Genomic DNA, 21746 nt, shown 5'->3' with positions numbered 1-21746 from the left:
TTAATTTGTTTACATTTATTTTAATTTTCAAGTTTGTTATACACATACGACGCATAATTTCATGTTTTGTGAACCTCATTAAAAGAATAAAGTCATTTTTTCCTTGTCATTTTCTCATTGGCAGTTCGATTTCCCAGAGGTTCGTGAACGTGGTTTAGGAAGAAGCGTTTGCTGATGACGCAGCAGCAGGTGCGTTCTGATTGGCTGAGGTCGTGTTGTGGCCCCGCCCCCGCGGAGATTTGAAAACGGCTCCGTGAAAAAGAGGGAGACAGCGAGGAGACAGCTAGGACACAGCTACGATCAAGGTATTCAACTATACCTTACTATACTTATCAAACAAACACCACAGAGGCTTAAATGATTACCAGGAGTGTTTTATATAATATATGGATTGAGTCTGTGATTACTAAAAGCACAGGAGAAGCTCGTAACCGTCGAAACTAAGCAGCTAACAGTTAGCGGGGACCGTGCGCGGCCGTTGTGTGGCTTTTACTCCACGTCTTGGTGCGGTGATAGATGTGTTTGTGTCGGTGTTTCTGTCCAGGCAGACATGGCTCCCAGGAAGAGGACCACCAAGCAGCGCAGGAACGACCCGCGGGCCGCCAAGCACGAGGCTTTTCTGGAGGACTTCGACAGCGAAGGTGAAGCTGCTGCAGACTCGGAGCAGCTGAACGACCTGCGGGTTCTGTTGTTTAATTAATCTCATGGTGGGGTTTTATGCTCAGCGAACGTTTGGATACATACAACCATTCTGTGACGTCACCCAGGGGTTCTCTTTACTCAATCTGTTGTCTCTAGAAGCTGAGAGAGAGATGTGACAGCCTAGATCAGGGGTGTCCAAAGTAGGTCCTCGGGGGCCGGTGTCCTGCATGTTTTGGATGTGTCCCCTTTTTTTTTTTTTTTTTTTTTTTTAATCAAACCGTGATACAAGGAGCTTGGTCATCAACAGAACTATCCAGACTTTGATGACAAGGTGGTGACGACCGTTGATTAGAATCAGGTGTGTTGATGCAGGGAAACAACTAAAATATGCAGGACTGCGGCCCTCGAGGACCGACTTTGGACACCCCTGGCCTAGATATACATCACTACACTAGATATACACCAACAACCTGGCTAGCTCTAACTAGACGTGACTAGACGAGATCTAACTAGACTAGACTACATCTGACTATACCCGACTAGATCTGACTAGACTAGACTAGACCTGACCTGACATGACATGTAGCTCAGTGCTTAACTTTTATTTTTAATCCACTCTTCTGGTTGTTCTCCGATATGCTCCCCTAAAGCCTGAATTATGGTTCCGCCTTAAATCGACGCAGAGTCTACGCCGTAGCCTACGGCGTAGACTCTGCGTTGTTGTAACGCGGAACCATAAATCATCTTCACCCGGTACATACATAGGTTTCTCTAAACATCTGTCCCCGCTAAAGTTTTAACTAAAAGAAAATGTGCTCCAATACAGCAGGTCTCATAATTTTATTTTGAACACTGCCAAAACTCTAACTTAAAACGTAACTAGAACTTAAAATTTGCTTGACACAAATGACACTATTATGGCTGCTGCTACTACTAATAGCCTTGAAGTGCACTTTATATTATATTCCTTGTGGTACAAAATGTCTTTTTGTTACTTTTGTATCAAATAAATATTTGATTAAGGAATACATTAAAATGTCCTTTGTATTTTATATAAGCAAAAAAAATTATGTTTGTATCTCAGATGGGGGAAAAACGCCGCTTATCAACTAATCGATGATCGATCGATAAGGTTATCAACTATCAATTAATGAAATAATCGATAATTTGCATCCCTAGTCCTGTAGGGCTGGGCGATATGGCCTTTTATTAATATCTGGATATTTTTAGGCCATGTCACGATACACGATATATATCTCGATATTTTGCCTTAGCCTTGAATTAACACTTTGATGCATACAATCACACCAGTATGATAATTCTATATGTCTACATTAAAACATTCTTGTTCATACTGCATTAATATATGCTAATTTTAAACTTTCATGCAAAAAAGGGGGAATAAGTCAAATTTATCAAAACTGTATCTCTCTGACTCTGTCTGAAGAATATCTGCTAAGAATCTTCTGGTCCCGGTGTTGTGGTTGTGGTGGCAGGTAAAAAGACCAATTTTCAGGGGAGAAATCAGATTCTGGCAGGCAATCACTTTTTGGCACGACACTGGTTTTACATGGTTTTACCAGGATGATCTGCTCTGAGCAGGAGGGGCCTTTAGAGCATCTTTATATTAAGACTAATTGTAGGTGTAGGGACTGCAATGTTTCATCCTCTCCTCCTTTACTTTGCATCACTTTCACTTTCACACTTTTTCACACAAAACATCCCCTCCCGTCTTTACTAAACCGGGTCCGTCGCGCGTAACAACCGCGCGGATGAGCTCACGGCTCAAACGGGCCGAGTTTAGGAAAGTTAAAGTTAAGTTAAAGCGGGGTGGAAGTGAGCGGCGGCCCCGGACAGCAGCGCCGACACCTGCAGCTGGTCGGGGGCCAATGATAACGCACACACGACCGCACGTGACTGACGTATGTGACTGGGTACGCTTGTTTTATGTCTCAGAGAAGGAGAGACGAGACGAGAGAGTGAGAAAAGCCTGTAATTTAATGCCCGCGGCTTAAAGCAAAATGCGTGAACATTTATATTCGAATATGCACGATAGAGTCATTTTGTACATCGCACAGAGTAGAAGCCGAGATACATCAGCTATACTCGATATATCGCCCAGCCCTACTGTCCTGTACCCATACCCTAGTCCAGCAACCGCTAGGCATGATGGGTTCATGGGAGTGGTAGCCTAGTGGTTAAAGAGGAGGGCTGGAGGCTGGAGGAGGCCCCCTGGATGGCAACCAAGATAAACCACTTTGGGCCCCTGAGCAAGGCCCTTCACCCTAATTGCTCCCCGGGGCGCCAGAATAATGGCAGCCCACTGCTCATAGTGTAACTAGTGGTGGGTTAAAAGCAGAGGAGAAAATTTCAGTGTATTTCCAAGTATACTGAGTGACAAATAAAGAATCTTTCTTTCATCACTTAATCACTTCTCTTCTTTTACTGCTGGCTCCTTCTCGTGCTACCAGAAATGGACCACGGTTTCCATCCCCAAACCTTTTTTTTTTCTGGTTGGTGACAGCTGCACAACATTCTTTGACGTCAAACCGTTAGCCTTCATAGCCTTCATAGCCTTCATAGCCTTCGGTGAAGTTTACTGTGATGTCGGGGGCTTTTTGGTCGCTCTGGCCTAAATTATCAAGCTGCATGTCTGGTTCCAGACCTTAGTGGTTGTCGGGGAAAGATACATTTTCTCTTTTTTCAAAAGCAGGAGCACTGTAAAAGTCATTGGTTTTCATCTCCTACGATTAGTTAAACACAGGTTAACGTTTGCAGCATAAGACTAGATCACGGTCTTGTATTTGCTGAATAGCTGGAGCTGTGATGGTAACTACACAGCTGTGGACCAGGATGAAACGGACACACACACACACACACACACACACTGTCTGTCTCGTGGGGAAGCGGTTTTTGTGAAGAGCATGGTGTGTTTCCACAGTGAAGACCAGAGTGGGGCAGCTGAGGGAGAAGCTGAACCAGCTTCTGAAGAGCGTTGACAACAGCTACAACATGGCTCTGATCAAGATCCCTACGGCGGTGAGGCAGACGCTCTGGATGGACTACTGCAGTAAGTCGACACGAGCGCCCTCAGCGGTCTGTGTTCTCTAACCAGCTGAGCACTCATCCACGGCTGTCTTTTCAGAGGCTGAAACCCCCAAGACTCAGGAGGTGGACACCACGAAGGTGAGTCGCCGGCCTCGGGTCGCGCACAGCTTCAGGTTTCAGCTGTAAACTCTGTAAAACACCTTGCTTCTGTTGCTGCTGAACAGAGAGAAGAAGAGGCTGCCATCGTGGAGAGCGTCGTCGCTGAGGACCACGCAGTCCTTCTGAAAAGTGTCAAGAAAAGTCTGTTCAATGTTTTTACTTTTGAAATGACTGATGAAACAAACAAGAACATGGCTGCTGATGCTGTTTATTCTGTGTGACCCGCAGCAACGAAGAAGAAGGGTGGAGCCAAATCCAGTGCGCAAGATGAAAACACCCCCAGCACAACGAGGAAGGTAATGGTTGCTATTTATTTACTGCTTTGCGTCTTAAATTTCCTGAGACATCAAACTGTTCAGATGGTATTTTAAAACGTGCACCGTATTGGCCTGAATGTAAGACGCCGCCCTCTTTTTCAAGACTCAAGTTTGAAAAGACTTTTTGAACACCACATTCAATTTTTATACAGAAAATAATTACAGTACATCTGAAACAAATGATTATAACAATATATTTGAGAGAAAAAGCCTGTTATTTTGCCTCATTCAAATCATCATCTTGAAGTTTGCATCATAACTTCTCCTCAGCTGCCGGTTAACCTGCCGATCTTCAACCCACTTTTCTCCAGATTGTCGCTACGTTTCTCCATTTACTGTTATCTCCTTTTATTTTCTTCTCTTTTCTTACCGCTATTTTTATTTTTCTTCTTCGTGACAGGGGTTTGCTTCGGCCTGGGCAGTTAAGTTCAGCATTTGCTTTAAAGATAGGTGTATCTGGCACCATCTAGCGTTGTGAATGGGTATAATGTCTAGACCCCGAATGTAAGACGACCCCCACTTTTTCAGTCTTATTTCAATGCAAAAAACACTGTCTTATATTCGGGCCAATACGGTAACTGCTGAGGTCAGGCTTGAGCACCTGGAGAAATCCCACGCCCTGATCCTCCGCCGCATGCACAAGTGTTGGGTCTCCATCATCATGAGTTTGTTGTTGATTTAGGCCAGAGCGACCAAAAAGCCCCCGACGACATCAAAGAGAGCGAAGGCGCTGTCGGTGAGCCAGCAGAGCGGCACCATCAGACGGTGGGTTCAGGTCTTCTGGGTTCGCAGCTCTAAATCACGGCTGGGTCAGTGGTGCTGACTCGTTTGTCTGCATTCAGGTCCAACAGGAAACCTCTGGTGACTCCTGCCAGAAATGTACTGGACTCCTCCCTGATTGGGTCGACGCCCCTCATCACCCCGCGCTTCGACCCCAGGTAAGACCTACCCAGACCGGGGCTCTGCGCCCCTGCTCAACACTTTGGTCCACTTCTGTTTTTTTGTGGAAGCTGCATGAAGATGCACGAGGCAGGAAGACCGTGGAGAGCTGCTCAACTTTCAGAATAAAAGCTTTGTGCACACTACAAACGAGTCCTGCATGTATCAGGTTTCACCGGGCCAGAAATCAACCTGTCGGATGTTTACTTGAGCTTCAGGACGGCAGATACTGAGTTGAGTCTTTTGTCTGCATGTTGTTGTTTACACTTTAGGCCCTGCTATACTGGCTTTTCTTTGTGGGACATTTCCCCCTTTTCCTGGTTTTGGTGGCTGTACATAAGCGCCACTTTCAGGAAAAGTACAACCCCCAATCCCCTCTTTGTCCCACCTCATGGGTAGAGATTAAAAAGGAGAGACTGCTTGTGTTTGTAAGGAACCCCCCAAACCTGAAGTCCATCAGTTAAATTGTCTTGAAACTGGAATTAAGCACAAAGAGGAAGCTGCCTTCTGATTTGTCGCAGGTCATTTTGTCAGCTGTTGAATCAGAGGCCAACTTCGGTCTCCTATGGCGCTTTTCCACTAGTACCTACTCAGCTCGGCTCGCCTTCACTCGATTTGGTTCTTTTCCACTAGGGGTCTAACGTGCCGAGTAGATACTTTTCTGTATCTACTCTGCCGAGGTTCTAAGCGGCTGAGTCGGCTGTATCTGACGTCATCACACTACAGGCCACCGATTGGTCGGGAGGTTGGAGTCAGACGTCTGAGTCAGGAGGCAGAAATGAACTAAAGAGCGACTCGCAGCTTCTTCATCTTATTCTACAGGCAATGGCAGCACAAAAGTCTGTTTGGTGATCCAACTCTGATGTGCAGATGTTCATAAACCTGGTGGCTGTGGAGAGAATTAAGAAGGGATCTAGACGGGAGATAAGGAACGACCAGATCTACCAGTCACTTCTCAGATCTCTGTCACTTTATAGCTACTCGCTGGTCCCAACGGACTTTTCAGCAGCGCAGAGAGGAACAAACAAAATAAAAAAGCGTGGCCGCTTGAAGCTTCCCTCATTTTTTAACTTTATCGAACACAAGCCACAGATCCAGCAACACATGCAGTTGTGTGAAAAAGTGTTTGCCCCCTTCCTGATTTCTTATTTTTTTTGCATGTTTGTCACATTTAAATGTTTCAGATCATCAAACAAATTTAAATATTAGACAAAGATAACACAAGTAAACACAAAATGCAGTTTTTAAATGGTTTTAATTAACTCCACCATAAGAGAGGGGCGAGGAAAAAATGGCCTGCATGGCAGAGTTCCAAGACCAAAACCACTGCTGAGCAAAAAGAAGATAAAGGCTCGTCTCAGTTTTGCCAGAAAACATCTTGATGATCCCCAAGACTTTTGGGAAAATACTCTGTGAACTGATGAGGCAAAAGTTGAACTTTTTGGAAGGTGTATGTCCCATTACATCTGGCATAAAAGTAACACAGCATTTCAGAAGAGGAACATCATAGCAACAGTAAAGTATGGTGGTGGTAGTGTGATGGTCTGGGGCTGTTTTGCTGCTTCAGGACCTGGAAGACTTGCTGTGGTAAATGGAACCATGAATTCTGCTGTTTACCAAAAAAATCCTGAAGGAGAAAGTCCGGCCATCTGTTCGTTTCTGCAGTAGGACAATGATCCAAAACACACCAGCAAGTCCACTTCTGAATGGCTTAAGAAAAAGGAAGACTTTGGAGTGGCCTAGTCAAAGTCCCGACCTGAATCCGATTTGAGATGCTGTGGTATGACCTTAAAGCGGTTCATGCTCGAAAACCCTCCAATGTGGCTGAATTACAACAATTCTGCAAAGATGAGTGCTGTAAAAGACTTATTGCCAGCTATCAAACACTTGATTGCAGTTGTTGCTGCTGAGGGGCCCAACCAGTTATTAGGATTAGGGGACAATCACTTTTTCACACAGGGCCATGTAGGTTTGGATTTTGCTTTCCCCTTAATAATAAAAACCTCAATTTAAAAACTGCATTTTGTGTTATCTTTGTCTAATATTTAAATTTATTTGATGATCTGAAACATTTAAGTGCAACAAACACGCAAAAAAATAAGAAATCAGGAAGGGAGCAAACACTTTTTCACACAACTGTATATCATCTCCTCCAGGTTCTACATCTTTCTTCGTTTAGATCACACAATCAAATACGTCACAGCAGTTTCTGCTCCAGGTGCTGAATTGTTATGGAAAAGAAACCAGGCCAAGTTGAGCTGAGCTGAGATGAGTAGAGCTGAGTCGGTACTGGTGGAAAAGTGCCATATGTTTCCTGCAGAACCAGTGACAATAAAACACTATTCACATCAGTGGCGGCTGGTGCTAAAAAACAAAAAAAGAAAGGTAGAAAATAATATTTTGGTCCTTTTTTAATTTTGAAAAATGTAAACATCCAACAATGGTTTATTGGTCATAAGTTTTAGTGAAGCAGTTCAGTTCTGCTGCAGTGGAAAAAGAAAACTGAACATAAAGTAGGGGTTCTCTCTGGGGCCCCAGCTCTCACTGCTCCCCATCCCAACTCAACAACCAAAAGGAAATGTGAAATAGATGAGCCTGAAGGAAGAGATGCATGTTTGCTTCTTTTGATGGTTGAATGGAAACAAGAACAAACAGAAACTCAGCTGAAATCAGAAGATGTCCTTTCTTCTTTAAACCCTGTCTCATCTGCTCTGACACCTTCAGGTGTGCAGGTCTCCTGCTCTCCGGTACGCCTCTCACCGCCTGGTTTTTATCTCCTCAGACTTCCTAGGACTCCTGCTGTGAGGGTTCCCCGCCACAAGGAGAGAGTCTACAGCATTTCCGTCAACGGGTCTCCCATCGGCACTGGAAATGACGACATCGTCATCAATGTCCCCATTGGTAACGGAGAGGTGAGTAGGCCTGTGTTGAAAAAATCACTTTTCCGATTGTACATCGATTCTCGTATTAATTCCTAAAAATCGATTTGTATGTCTAAAGATCGATTTTACTTTTTAAAATTTTATTTTATTTTTTTCTCATCATTACATTACAACTTTTGGTATTTTTTTTGTTTGTGCCCAAAAAAGGAATGTTTTGTTGGACACAAGAATAACTGCCATGTTTTTTGCCTTTAAATATGTTTAAACTTAAAAGGTATGAAAACATTAAAGCTTTCAGTTATAAGTGCATAAATTGTCTATATTTCATTACTTTATATACTGTCTTGGGGTTACATTTGCATAAAATGCTAAAAACCAAATTCTCAAAAATTAAAAACCGAAATGGAAAAAATTAAAACGGAACGTGGTAAAAAAAAATAAAACAGATTTCATACGTTTGCTGCCCTGGATCTGTTTGATAATTTTGCCCCACAATGTTAGTTATATCAGCATTCTGGAAAGTGATTGGTCCTTACAGCATCATTAGCTGCCAATACTTGCTGTTGAATCTGAATATAATACTTATATTAATATGTTGCATAACTACACAGTCATATAATTCAGGCAACAGCTCAAAAACTTTTTTTTTTAAATAATTTATCATTGAGCATCAATAGCACAGCACATGGATAAAGACACAAAAGGATTATAATGCTCATTTTTATAATTATAATAACACTAACCCAAATCAATATCGGGATCAAATCTTGATAATCGATTCTGAATCTTAAGAATTGGAATTGAATTGATTCTTGACATTTGAATCGATCCCCAGCCCAAGAGGTGAGTGTCCCTTCATCTGGGATCAGACCTGGATCCTTCCACTGGGACTGATTTGTAGCAGGTCTGCACTCATCCGCTGTAATTTGTCCTTCAGACCGTCCAGCTGCTGGCCAGCCAGATGGACTCGGTGGACCTGTCGCTGCTAGATGAGACGGCTCTGAGGAGCATCCGACTGCTGCAGGTAAATGCACGCTCTGCAGCTCTGTCGTCTCGGAATCCAACTCCATTCTCACTGTTCTGTGTTTCCTGACAGGATCGGCTCACCAATCTGTGTGGGACGTCGCAGTGACAACCACCTGGATGCTTTTAAAGTAAAAGGCTTTTATTTTGAAGCTTTCACTCCAGACCTTGTCTACTCCATGGAATTTAACCGGTAAACCCGTTAAAACCAGAGCTGGGTAGGAAATAGTGGAGGTTTATCTGAATCATCACGCAATCAAAGCAGAGCTCAGATCTTCACCACATATGGCAGATGAGGCAGAATCAAACGTTGCTCTGGTCTTCACGGGTTTCATGGAGGTTCTCAAGTGGGTGAAAGCGGCCTGAAAGTTTATTCACCTCTGTGACATCTTTGTCTCTGAACTTTTAATGTGTATATTTTCTGATATTAGGTTCTTTTGTACCCTTTTTTTTCTTTGGTGTAAATGAAACATGTCTTGTGTTCATTCCTTTCAAAATACTCTTCCACCTGCTGTTTTTGTAGATTTTTTTTTTCTGAAAAGCCCTCTGTTGATAAATCCAGCTGCAGATGCTTCAGTAAAGAAAACATTTCTTTCATGTTCGTTCTTGTCTCTTGACTCATTTTTCTAGCAACAAGTTTCAGTATGGAGACTTGAAACCAGTTCAGTACAAGCAGGGCCGGCCCAAGCCACCATGGGGCCCTAAGCAAAATTCGATTTTGGGTCCCTCTATTACTGCCAATAATACTGATTATTGATCATTCACACACCCACTATATAAACTTATTTCATGTTCTTCACTGTCATTACAAATACACTTGTAAAACTAGATGTAAGAACTTTTTGTGGTAGTTAGATCAGGGGTGTCAAACTCATTTTGCTTGGCGGGCCGGATTTGACCAATTTCTTTCTCACGGGCCGCATGCTCAAAATAACAAAAAAAACAATGTTCTAATTCTTTGCACTTTGTTTACACTCTAATTATGTAAAATATATTTCTTCAGGATCTTTTCTTGAAATTTCTCGTTTTTTTAAATTATGTAAGATACTTTTAATATCATTTTACAAAGAAACAGAAACAAGTATGTTTTTTTTATATTTCGCTTTTTTATAGGAAATTTAATTAAAAGCAAAATCTTTCTTATTACATCCGAGAGTGTTTCTTTGTGATTTAGAGATTTTTCCAGTACAAAGTGTATTTATTTTGAAAAATTGGCGCGGATATTTACGCCAGTGTGTCGAAAAAGTCAGCACTTCTTTTTTTTTAACTGTTTTACTTTGTCACTATCCTCGTATTCAAAACGGAAATTCTCTGAATAAATATCTATCATCTTTTTTTTAGCAAACTGCTCTCTTTGTGGAATAACGATGGATTTGTAGAAGAAATATATTATTGGATATGCTGCGATTCATGGCAATTATGTATGCCTTCCTTTTTAGTAAATTAACATTTCGATTTTTTGCGTTGGAAACTTCTGCACATTTGACACCCCTGAATTAGATCGTAATCCACAGTGATTAAGACTATGTAAACAGACAACAGATTAACAAATTTGTGGAAAAATCTTTCAATTAATTTTACAAAGTCAGCAACTGCCCTTACTGGCCACACAGAGAAGCAATAGATAAGAGGTCAAAGAGCTGCACAGTTGCAGCAGTGTTGTTTACATCATCCCATTGTCAGCCTGGCATGTTTTTACCCATCTATGGTTTTTAATCTGAATCTTTTTTTTTTTTTTTAACTCTTGAGGGCCCCCTAGTGGTCACGGGGCCGTAAGCAGCCTCTTATCCCTTGGGCCGGTGTTCTGCCAATCCTTTCTACCTGCCAGAAAATGCTACTTTGTGGTTCTGCGCATGCGCACAATCGATTTTCAAAGTTTGATTGGCACATCCATCATTTTTTGCACGATGTAAAATTGATAATATGGGATGTTGAATATTTGATCCTTCAAAATACACTACCCATGACATGAATTGCATTACACTTTGTAAACATATGATAAAGAGGGAAAGAAAATACAATTCTATCGCTTTATTTGATATTCATTGAGTCATTGGCCTTTATTTAACCAGGTAGGTCATTAAGAAACACATTCTTATTTACAATGACGGCCACTTGTGGGGAAACAAAGTGGGCTATAGGGAGTAAAACACAGTTAAATTGTAGCTCTACAAAGGTAGAAAACCACTAGTAGCATTTTTTGGCAAAGCAGCAGAAATTGGCAGAACACCGGCTCTGAGTAAAAGTATCATAAAACGCAGTCCAGTTATACTCAAATTACTTGTTTTATTACAATATAATACACATATCCCTGGAAGGAAACTTCATAAGAAGCAGGTGACACAGGAATAAACCTGGAAAATCCAGAAGAAACTAGTAGCGGGAGCCTGAAGTGGAGGTGTTGCGGCCCTGCAGTACTGACCGCGACCAGCAGATGGCAGTATCTCACCGTCAGCTTGTCTCGTTTCATCCTCGGGATAAACTTTCTCTTTTCAATTTTGATCTTTGGTACACTCTGGTGTGAGGTTTTAAACTTATGTCTGTAGTTAGTGATGACACTCGGTAATTGTTGTGAAACTTGTGCTGCCGGAGCTGCAGGTGTCCTTTGGGAGCCTCTAAACTGGTTGTGAGAGAAGTGATTGCTGCCCTTTCCTGACTTTGTTTACGCAGAGGGATAGCGGTGGGTCACGTCACACGCTGTTGGCAGGAAGTGTCGGCCTGGCCCAGACCTGGCGCTCGTACCTGGACCCTGACCTTCAGGGACACCGCGACTCCTCCAATTAGAAGCTCGTTAGGCCTCGTTAGTCCTGATGAGCTCGTTAGAGCTCCCACCCGGGGGGCACGTTTCTCATGCATCATCTTTTGCCAGGGCCGTGGCTCGGGACCCCCGCGGCCCCAGCCTGTGCAAAAAGGCCGGTTCTTCCTGTCTCTGGTCATCATCGGCAGCTCCATCATGCTGCGGCTCCCCAGCTGCGCGGACAGATGTGCTGGTCAGCAGAGCGTGAGGTTCGGCTCCCTCGTTAGAGGAGCGGGGCACAGCTGCTCCGCGGATCACAGACCTCACCTGGATCCGCTCTTATCCTGCAGGTGGGGGGGGGGTTGCACGCATGGCTCGGTTTCGGAGGAGGCAGGGTCTGAGGTCATGGAGCCGCCCTCGCACATAAATCATCCGCTGGGACGTCCAGGAGGAAGGATCTGGGGGGGGGGGGAGACACACCGCATCTCCCACAAACACTGCCCTGGAGCTCCAGGATTCATCTTCACGCGGTTAAAGGTGGCGGGAGGAAGTATTGGCACTTTTCCACTAGTACCTACTCGCCTTCGTTTCTTTTCAACACCTAGATCAGAAGTAGGAGGTTGGAGTGAAGCTGCTGTCACGTATTTGATTGTGTATCTAAACGGAGAAGACAACAACACTAAAGATGTAGAACCTGGAGGAGATGATATATGTGCTGCTGGGTCTGTGGCTTGTGTTTGATATCAAGTTAAAAAATGAGAGTGAGAGAAACTTCAAGCGGCTACGCTTTTTTTTTTGTTTGTTTGTCTCTGCGCTGCTGGAAAGTCAGCTGGAGCCGCGAGCAGCTATGAAGTGACAGAGCTCCTGGTGGATCTTGTCGTTCCTTATCGCCCGTCTAGATCCCTTTTTAATTCTCTCCTCAGCACCAGGTTTATGAACATCTGTACCTCATCATGAAACAGACTTTTGCGCTGCCATTGCATGTCGAATAAAATGAACAAGAAGCCACGAGTTGCTCTTTCGCTGATGTCACATCCTGACTCAGACGTCTGACTCCAACCCCCCGACCAATCGGTGGCCTGTAGTATGATGACGTCAGATACAGCCGACTCAGCAGCTTAGAACCTCGGCAGAGTAGTTACAGAAAAAGTATCTACTCGGCACGTTAGACCCCTAGTGGGAAAGAACCAAACCGATGCGAGTCGAGTAGGTACTAGTGGAAAAGTGCCAATATGGGAACCCACGACGACTCACTCTAGCTCCATAAAATAATTATTAATGCAGTTAATCCCAAACTGGATGGCATGAGTTCGAAGGTGTGGTTTAGATCTTGTTGAGGCCACAACTGACATCTGAAATGAGGTGAACTGGAGCTGAAACAGATGTTTGATCTGGCAGAAAACTGTCAGGTAACTTGACATCTGAGGTGAGAACAATAGAGGGTATGCGTTGACATCACTTCCCCACTGAACCACGCCCCCTTACTCGCACTGAGTGGCAAAACCATCAGCAAAAATGGCTGCAACTAGTGGAGAAGACGGGATAACAGCCGATTATGGGCTTAAATTAAAGGCAGTTGGACTTGACAGTGACCCGTACAGTTACCCCAAGAACCAGTGGTCCTGGACATTAATATTTGGCCATGAATCCAGTTTCCTGATATTTATATCTACTTAATTTGGCAGGGTGAGGGGAGACCACTTTATATATGTTAAAGCAAGAAAAAAACGTGTATTTCATTATAGGTCCCCTTTAAGCTTATTTTTCGGCAGTCTGTAAAACGATTTCTTGCTACAACAGCTCTTTCCCATTTGAGATGTTTTCGAGTTGCTCAAACTGAAAGTTTACGCTGCCACTCAGTCTTTCTGCCACTCAGTGGGCGTAATCTTTTAATCTCACTGTACCCATGTATAATGACAATAAAAGTATTCTATTCTATTCTATTCTAACCCGCTGTGAAGTCACATCAGGTGACGTCATGCGCATTGCCTCTATTACTCTTGTTTTAAGACGGATCTGCTGCTAATTGCAGTGACGGATGAGCACGACCCGTCCTGGCGGTCCGCCAGTCTGGCGGAGTCTGAAGACAGAGGTAGCTCGTCTGTTGGAGCTGGCAGCTTCCAGCTCTGGCCAGGGGCCGAGTCGGCAACCCAGGGGACCTGAGCTGAAGCTGCACCACGGCCGACCTTGGCGGTCCGGCTAGTGGCCGGTGACCTCTGAGCAAGGCTCGGCTGACGCTCCGGCAGGTCTCACTTCAACTGTTGTTTTAGATTTAGTTTCAGAAGCAACACCTGAAACGAGAATCAGTAGAATTAGGCCACATTTCAGGTTAGCATGAAATAGCTCACTTGTGGTCAAGGGCGAAACTTTAGTTTCAGAGGTGGGGGGGACACAATTAGGAATGGTAAATTTGTGCATGTAGCTGTAGCGTGGATGTGCAGTGTGGCTTTGTAAGACTACGTGTGTGTGAATGCAAACAATCAGACAATTTTAATATGGATTTACTTTTTTAGACACTTTTTAACTTTTTTTTCCTGATATATGTATTTATTATTATTTTCGTTTAGGGCTATACAATGATAAAAAAGAGTCTTTAATCTTGTGACCTCTTTCTCTTTGGGCATCCTTTATTTTTGACACAACACAACATTAACATGCCACATCAGCTCTTACCTTAAGACAGTATACAAGCTTTACAGGCTTACTTGCAGGCCTCTGGAGAAACATAGTTCTTGACCAGGCTTAATTTTTCATTTTCAAAAGCTTGGCCACAGAAAAAACATAAAATTCCATTGACTCCTTGTTTATAAATGAGCCAAGGAAATTCACAGTAACACTACTCTTGATCTTAAGGTTTTGTTCCTGACATGCTGTTCTACAATCACTTTTGGGCTAACATGGTTGGGTTCCTGCCTGCACTTCTTCACTTGCACCTGTTTCCACATATTTCTCCTATGAAATATGAAAATAGATCATGTTCATTCCTTCCTTTCCTTATAAACAAACCAAAATCACCTAACCATTTACAACATATTAAGTTGAGTAATATTTGGCTACTCATCTCTGAACAGCCTACCTGCAACACAGCAGTGCTGCTTTTTTGTCCCGCTGCAAAAATGGATTTTAAACTGAGCTGTCGTCATTTCTGCTGCTGCCGCGTCCTGGCTGTCTGTCTGTGAAGGATGATTTATGGTCCTGCGTTAAATCGACGCAGAACCTACGCCGTAGGGTTACGGCGTGCGGGGCGCGTCACTGCGTAACCTACGTCGTATGCTCTGCGTTGGTGTAACGCAGAACCATAAATCAGCCTTGAGCAGCTCTGAGGGGAGCAGGGAGGGGAGGGGCTGCGGGGCTGCCGGGCCGTCAGTACCGTCGCACAGGGTGTCTTGATGATTCGCAATTACAGGCTGAGCCTACGGTTAGTTTTTAAACTGTAAAAAGTGGGGGGGACAAAAACACGATTTTGAAAAGTGGGGGGGACATGTCCCCCCTGTCCCCAGTGGAAATTGCGCCCATGCTTGTGGTCACTGATTAGCTTATTTTATGACTAGTCTGAGGTGGGAGGAGTCAGCTCCTGCCGAGATGTCGCCCCCCATCGGACTGAAAATGTGCTTCAAAAACAAGTTTCAGAAAACGCTGGGTGACATCGCAGAGGGCTTGCCCAGCTCTCTTTACAGAAAGCAGAGCTAACCGTAACTAGTGATACACGTCCCCCCCGTCCTCAGCCTCCTCAAAGAAGGTGTGAAAACTCTCAGAAATGCTCTCCATGTTAGCTTTGAGTCAGGATGTCCTCAGTTCCTGCCTCCAGTAGAAGCGTCTGGATCCATGTCATGTGACCCGGTTCTGGAGGGAAGACAAAAACACCCCGGGTGTTATTCCAGCTGAAAACATCTGCAGCAGCTGCAGCCTTAAACAGAACCGAAGTTTTAAAGTCCCATCGACCACCTTGGTTCCTGTCAGAGTGCATCATGGGACGAACGTCATTGATTTATGAAGAAAAAGGAAAAAAATCCCCCTAAGTGCACCTCTCGCTGCTTCCAGAGGATCTGAGGAGGTGAGTTTCTGTCAGATTCTGCTGGACAGCTGTAGTAGATGAGGTTTTGGCTTCCAGATGTGTGTTGACACCATCCCAAGAGGGAACGGGGGCAAGGGTCTCGAATAATTGTCTTGGAAAGGGATTAAAATCAATTTCTTAAGTATTCTGCAGTGAGAAAGATTCGTCACAAGTGAGACGAGTCAGCAAAATGCCCTCACACGCTGTCCAGCACAGCGGAGGAGGGGCCATGGTATTGTCTTTCTTCATTTTTGTGAATCCACTGCCTGATACCCCTTTTAGGGTAGGGCTAGAGCCAGACTTAGCACCAGTTCTTTGGTTTTACACAGCCTAAGCACCGGCTCCTGGCTCTCAAAACTGGTGCTAGACAAGAACCAACTATTTGCTGGTCTAGAGGAAAGAACCAGTTCTTTGACAGTTAAACTGCAGGGAAGCCCAATGCCCTGACCTATATATAATTATCATAAAGTTCTAGCCAAAAATGTCAAATTTTACTTAAAATAGCACCTACAATTTAACTAGATGATTTTTACTTGATTCGTGCAAACCTAAACTTTAAATACATAGAATATGCCAGTGTAACTGGCTTGTAATACATTTTTCAAAATTCACTTGAAAGAAATGTAAACTGTGTCTTACTTAAAGTTACTTCTTAGGTGATTTCTGATGATAAATGGGACAGATTCTTAGTAAGATTGAACTGCTTATACTGTATGTATATATACACATGTATTTGTATTGTGTGTGTATATTATGAATATATATATACACACTACTCACATTCATTACTAGTAATATCACAGGGAACTTTTGCGTATTTCATTCAGACCAGAAAAGAAAAGCACACATGTAAATAACAATATTAGGTGGTTTCTTTCTTTTTTTTTTTTTAATATCTTTTTATGGTAAAAAAATGGTAAAAAAAATGAAATTTGATCCCAAAAAAATTTAAAGTTGGAGGGGAATCATCTTTCCAAAGTAAAAGTATGCATTTCTTAGAGAAGTATGTGATCATAATTAATATCCTGCTTTTTTCCGGTCTAACTGAAGATCCAGTGTGTCATTTAATTAATACAAATTGTAGCTTAACTCAAATTTAATTTCTAATACTGATTGTGTGAAGGAATGAATTGATTTCCAGAAACGTATTAAAAGATCACATTCCCAAAACATATGTACAAATGTTCCATCGATTCTTTTACATTTTGGACATTTTGAAGAGATATCTTATAAATAAAATATAAAACTCACTGATCATTCCTTTAATTGTGTATGAGGTTATAAATATGTCTTCTATTTCAGATAATCCAAGTCGGATTTTATTTGTTTTGATAAGTGATTGAACAATGCTCCATATTTGTAAATATTTAAAAAAGTGTTTTGTCAGGGATGTTGTATTTTAGTTGTACCGGGAAATGGTGACGTACACAGACGTATACAGTAACGTGATGACGTGGCTCTCTGGCCAGCTGCTGGCCAGCACCAGCTTGTGTAAAAGCAAACGGTTCTCAACCGGTTCTTACTTAGAACCAACCGCGAACCGGCTCTGGCACCAGCCCTGGAACCAGATTGGTGTAAGAGGGGTATGAGTGGATCTCCCTGCTCTTCAGGTGCAGCCTCTTCACTTTCTAAAGCATGTCAGATGTTGCTGAAACTGCATAAAACCCACACACGCTGTGCCTCCTTCTCAGCCCCCCTGCTTGGCCCGGGGCCTTGCGTGTTGGGCCCGTGATTCTGAAACCATCAGGTCTTTCCTGAGCCCAGAACTGCCTATTACCCAGGTACGTCTTTCACCTCTGGAAATGATCTTCCTAACACAGCTCTGTTTGGGCGGGGGTTTTCTTTTCCCATGATGCCCCTGACGGGAACCTCATAAGTGCTGAGTTAAATGAGCTGAGCTCACGGAGCAGGTGGTGTTGGCTTAAGCTGATTCGAGGGGTATAAACCTCAGGTGTGGACGGTGCAGCAGGGGTTTTTATGCTCAGCTTCTATAATGAGCACTGACTGGAGGGATCTTAAACTCACTTCAAGTTTGAACATTTACATAAATGAAGCTCCTTTTCCTTTGTGCTATTATTCCACCTTGAAGCCCCGCCCAGCCCTCGTCTCTGCAACATCTGTCTGGAACACGAACCTTCCCTCCCCTCGCCAGAGGAATCGCTGCTTAATTGAGCCCCCAGACGTGGTGAAGCTGCTGAATCTCCTGCCAAGATGGATGAACCTGGCAGAGGCGTCCGCCCAGAAATTAATGCTGCGGTGCGTCGAGGCCTCTTGTAAGTCCCATCCGTCAGCTGCTCCGCTAATCGATTGATTCACGCACCCACTCCTCCGTCTGGAGGGGAACTTCTGCTGCCCAGGAGAAGATTCTTTTCCAATCCCGACGGTCTGAGGAGACGCCGGAAGTTACCGCTTTGAAAAACATTTGTTTGAAAGTGCTGGAAACGTGGGATCTGAACGGACGTCTGCAGTCGTGCAGGACTTGGTAGCCCTCTTCAAATCCTGGTTTCTATCAAAAATAATGTAAAATATCTGACCACAGTGTCTTTGGGCCTGATTTACTAAAGGTTTGCGTGTGTAAAAATGTGTGCAAACTTGACAGCACCCGCAAACCAAAGTGCCAGCTGATCTACTAACGGCGTGCAAAGAGGACTGCGTCTCTCAAATGCGCAAAATAGCACACGCAATTCAGTTAGTACTTTTGCCCTGATGAATAATCAATATGGGGCGTACCCGCCAGAAATCGCTAAATACTGGGAGGGGAAGATGCAAATTGGTCCATTTACCACGCGCAATGAGATTTACCAAGCCTGAAAGTTTTTGCGTGGATTGTGATTGCGTCTGTATTTAATACGTTCGAAAGGAAGGTGCTAATCTCCACATGCAAAAGGAGAAATATTTTATTTGAATGTTAAATCGAGTATTATTCAGCAAAAGGTTGCCACAGGAGGCACATTCATTTTTTTATTTGTGATAATAAATAAATCACGTGTTTTCATGGAGAAAAAAGTGTTTCTTATTGTGCGCCTATACTTGTTCTGCAGTCATACCCCGGTGTTGTGCCGTATTCAGCACCCCTGCCGTGAAAAGCACCCCCTCGTCTGACAAAATGATATTCTCATTCCGTGTCATGTTCTGTTTAGCGTCCAGTTTTGTGTTAATGATTCATGTTTAAATGCACTCATGGATTCGGGTAAAAAAAAAAAAAATCGGGTAAATGGTTATTGATGTCATTAATTAATAGCCTGCTTACTGTGTTGTCTTCCATAATATTTGTAAATATATATAATATAAACTCCTAAGTATGTGTTCGTGAGTGTGTATATATAAATATATTGAAGTGTCAGTGTGTTGTTTTTTTTCTTGGTCTACTTATCATTGAATATACGAGGGGGTGCTTTTCACGGCAGGGGTGCTGAATACGGCACAACAACTTGTCTCTTCCACTAATATATCTCTAACTCCAACTCGTCAAATTTCATTTTGCGCTTGCGACTATATCCTGCTTTCCATCCACTCTCCATGGCGCAAAGTTTGCGCCGCAAACCGTAAGACGCGCAACACCTCATTTAAATACTGAGGTTTGCACCTGTTATCAATTGCGCACGCAATCTTAGTTGATCACCCGCAAAACACACAACAACAGCACGCGCAAACTTTTTCAGTGCACACGCAATTTAGTACTCTTTATTTAGGATCTTAGTAAATCGGGCCCTTTGAGTTACAACCAGGTGCTACAAATGATCGGCCCTCGCAAGACACAGCCCCCAGTGGTCAGTAGAGGAACTGCAAGTCTGAATCTGGAGACTGAAGGAGCGCAGTGTTGCTAATTTAATTTCAGGGTGTATTTGTGTAAAACTAAGACCCAGTATGATAAAATTATCTTTAAAAAAAGGAGAAAAGAACGAGCAGTAACTTTAATACACGACCACGGAGCGTCCTGCCTTCACTCCCCTTCGCTGAACTTGTCGGGGCTTCATCTGAAAACAGGCTCCTCTTATTTGCCTCCACAAATTACAGATGCAAATGCAGGAAGTGTGACAGAGCAGGGATGAAAGAAAGTGAATTCTCTCTCCATTCATTAGCTTCATCAGAGATGAGGAGAAAAGTGACCATAAAATGAACACCAGAACAGTGGCCTGGATTGCCTTTGAGAAATAATTAGAGGCTGTTTGCCGAGCTCCCCAGCCTCCAGGAAAAGCACCGTCCTCCACGCGCTCTCCAATTGATGTTTGCTTTACAGCCCCTCTGTACGGAGCAGACCTTCAATAAACTATATCACCCTATTTGTGAGAGTAATACAGCCCGCTGCGGTCCTCAATTAGGACTAAATGACACAGCAAATTGGAAAATTAGGTGGAGAGGGAGGGATAATTTGCTCCGAATCAGACTCAAAGCAATTCATTAGGAGACAAAAGGGTCCGTTTGCGTCCTCCAACGGAGAATCTCTCTCTGAGTTCAGATGCATTAATGTTCACCTTGTCGTGGGCCGAGCTCATCACGCAGAATGACTCACACATAAGCGGGTAAAAGTGCGGCTTTCTGAAACCTGAGACACGGGACTGCTTTGTTAATCCACAAAACGCCTCCTGGTTACACAGGTGGGAGGATCCGGCTGTCCAGGCTGAAGAACACGACCCAGGTCATCCCAAGAGGTCACATGACATGCCACAGGTCGCCATGGAGCGCGCAGAAGTCATTGACTACGTTTACATGCAATCAAAATTCAGGTTAAGGTTAATATTCCGGTTACTGAAACATTCGGAATAATGTGTTTCCATGTGTGAGCAAACAGGGTTATCCCTGTACAGGGCCGCCGCAAGGGGTGTGCGAACCGTGCGACCGCACGGGGCCTCGCGCCCAAAGGGGCCTCGCGCTATGGGCCGTTTTTGAAAAAAAAAATAAAAAATTTTAAAACTTTTTTTTTTTTTTTTTTTTTTTTCTCCCTTTTTTCCCTTATAATATGACAACAGTCACGTTCCATTACAGACCTAAATGTGTACTAGTCTGTGCATATCAATAAATATATGTGCAATGATGCGCGTGTCTGTTGTTCAATACAACTGATCAGACCAAGCGCAGACACAAGCTGCTCTGATCCAGACGGTGGAGTTGGAACAAACTGTCACACAATGTCGAGAGAACGAGACAGATTCAGGAAATTTCCATCAGGGGATGAAAAAAGAAAAAAAGAAAAACTAAAGAAAATGGAAGAGTTTAATGCCTCTCTGAAAGGCTCGTTTGATAAATTTGTTACAAAAATCACCGATCAACCGGGTCTCAAGCAGTCACGGGGCCCCGCGTCGAGGCAAGCCGAGATTATGATGAGGCAGGGGAAGGTATCCAGTATTTTGCTAATTGGAGAGTTAAAATTGCGCATATAGACACCCGATCCGACCCGAAAAACTCGAAAATTTCGCACGCGCTCGCTACGCTCACGCACAAAGGCCCCCCCTAGCCGTTTCGCACAGGGCCTCGCAAATCTCCCAGACGGCTCTGTCCCTGTATACATGGTAATTAATAATTTGGGATATCTGGATCAAACCAGCGACGCATGGAGAACGTCATGACGCAATTCCTGTCATTTCAGCTTCTTCCTGTATCCAAATCCAAAACAACAACAACAATAACAGTACGGTGGATAATCAACAGCCCAGTAGAAGTTGCCTTTTTCAGCATCTTCCAGTGGAGCTTGATCTGGTCTGGAGTTCGTACAAATCCTGGTTCGCGCAACTTTTCGCTCACTTTTCTGTAAATCTCGCTATCCCGGTACTTTCTACCGTCTTCTACACTTTCATTACATTTATGAAGTGATTAGTCTCCTCCTGGTCTTGGGTTTCTCCATGTTTTATAAGAACTTCCTGGACTCAAAAGACCAAGATTCCTTGCGAAAAGAATATGCGCAGAAAACAAATTCCTGTTCCTTTTGACGGGGATATCCCGTTAGG

General features: G+C 43.6%; 1 protein-coding gene across 1 annotated transcript; it reads left to right on the top strand.

The window, feature by feature from the left end:
* The first annotated feature begins 233 nt into the window (after positions 1 to 233).
* On the top strand, positions 234 to 9538 carry cdca8 (cell division cycle associated 8). The gene is made up of 11 exons (XM_061741988.1): positions 234 to 305; positions 545 to 641; positions 3584 to 3712; positions 3788 to 3828; positions 3915 to 3990; positions 4078 to 4145; positions 4849 to 4931; positions 5009 to 5104; positions 7888 to 8017; positions 8925 to 9011; positions 9084 to 9538. The coding sequence occupies exons 2-11, from the start codon at positions 551 to 553 to the stop codon at positions 9117 to 9119; spliced, it is 837 nt and encodes a 278-aa protein (XP_061597972.1). The 5' UTR covers positions 234 to 305; positions 545 to 550; the 3' UTR covers positions 9120 to 9538.
* The last annotated feature ends 12208 nt before the right edge of the window (positions 9539 to 21746 follow it).

This window comes from Cololabis saira, chromosome 15, assembly GCF_033807715.1.
Source record: "Cololabis saira isolate AMF1-May2022 chromosome 15, fColSai1.1, whole genome shotgun sequence".
Classification (NCBI taxonomy): domain Eukaryota; kingdom Metazoa; phylum Chordata; class Actinopteri; order Beloniformes; family Belonidae; genus Cololabis; species Cololabis saira.
This window is presented reverse-complemented; position numbering and strand designations above follow the sequence as displayed.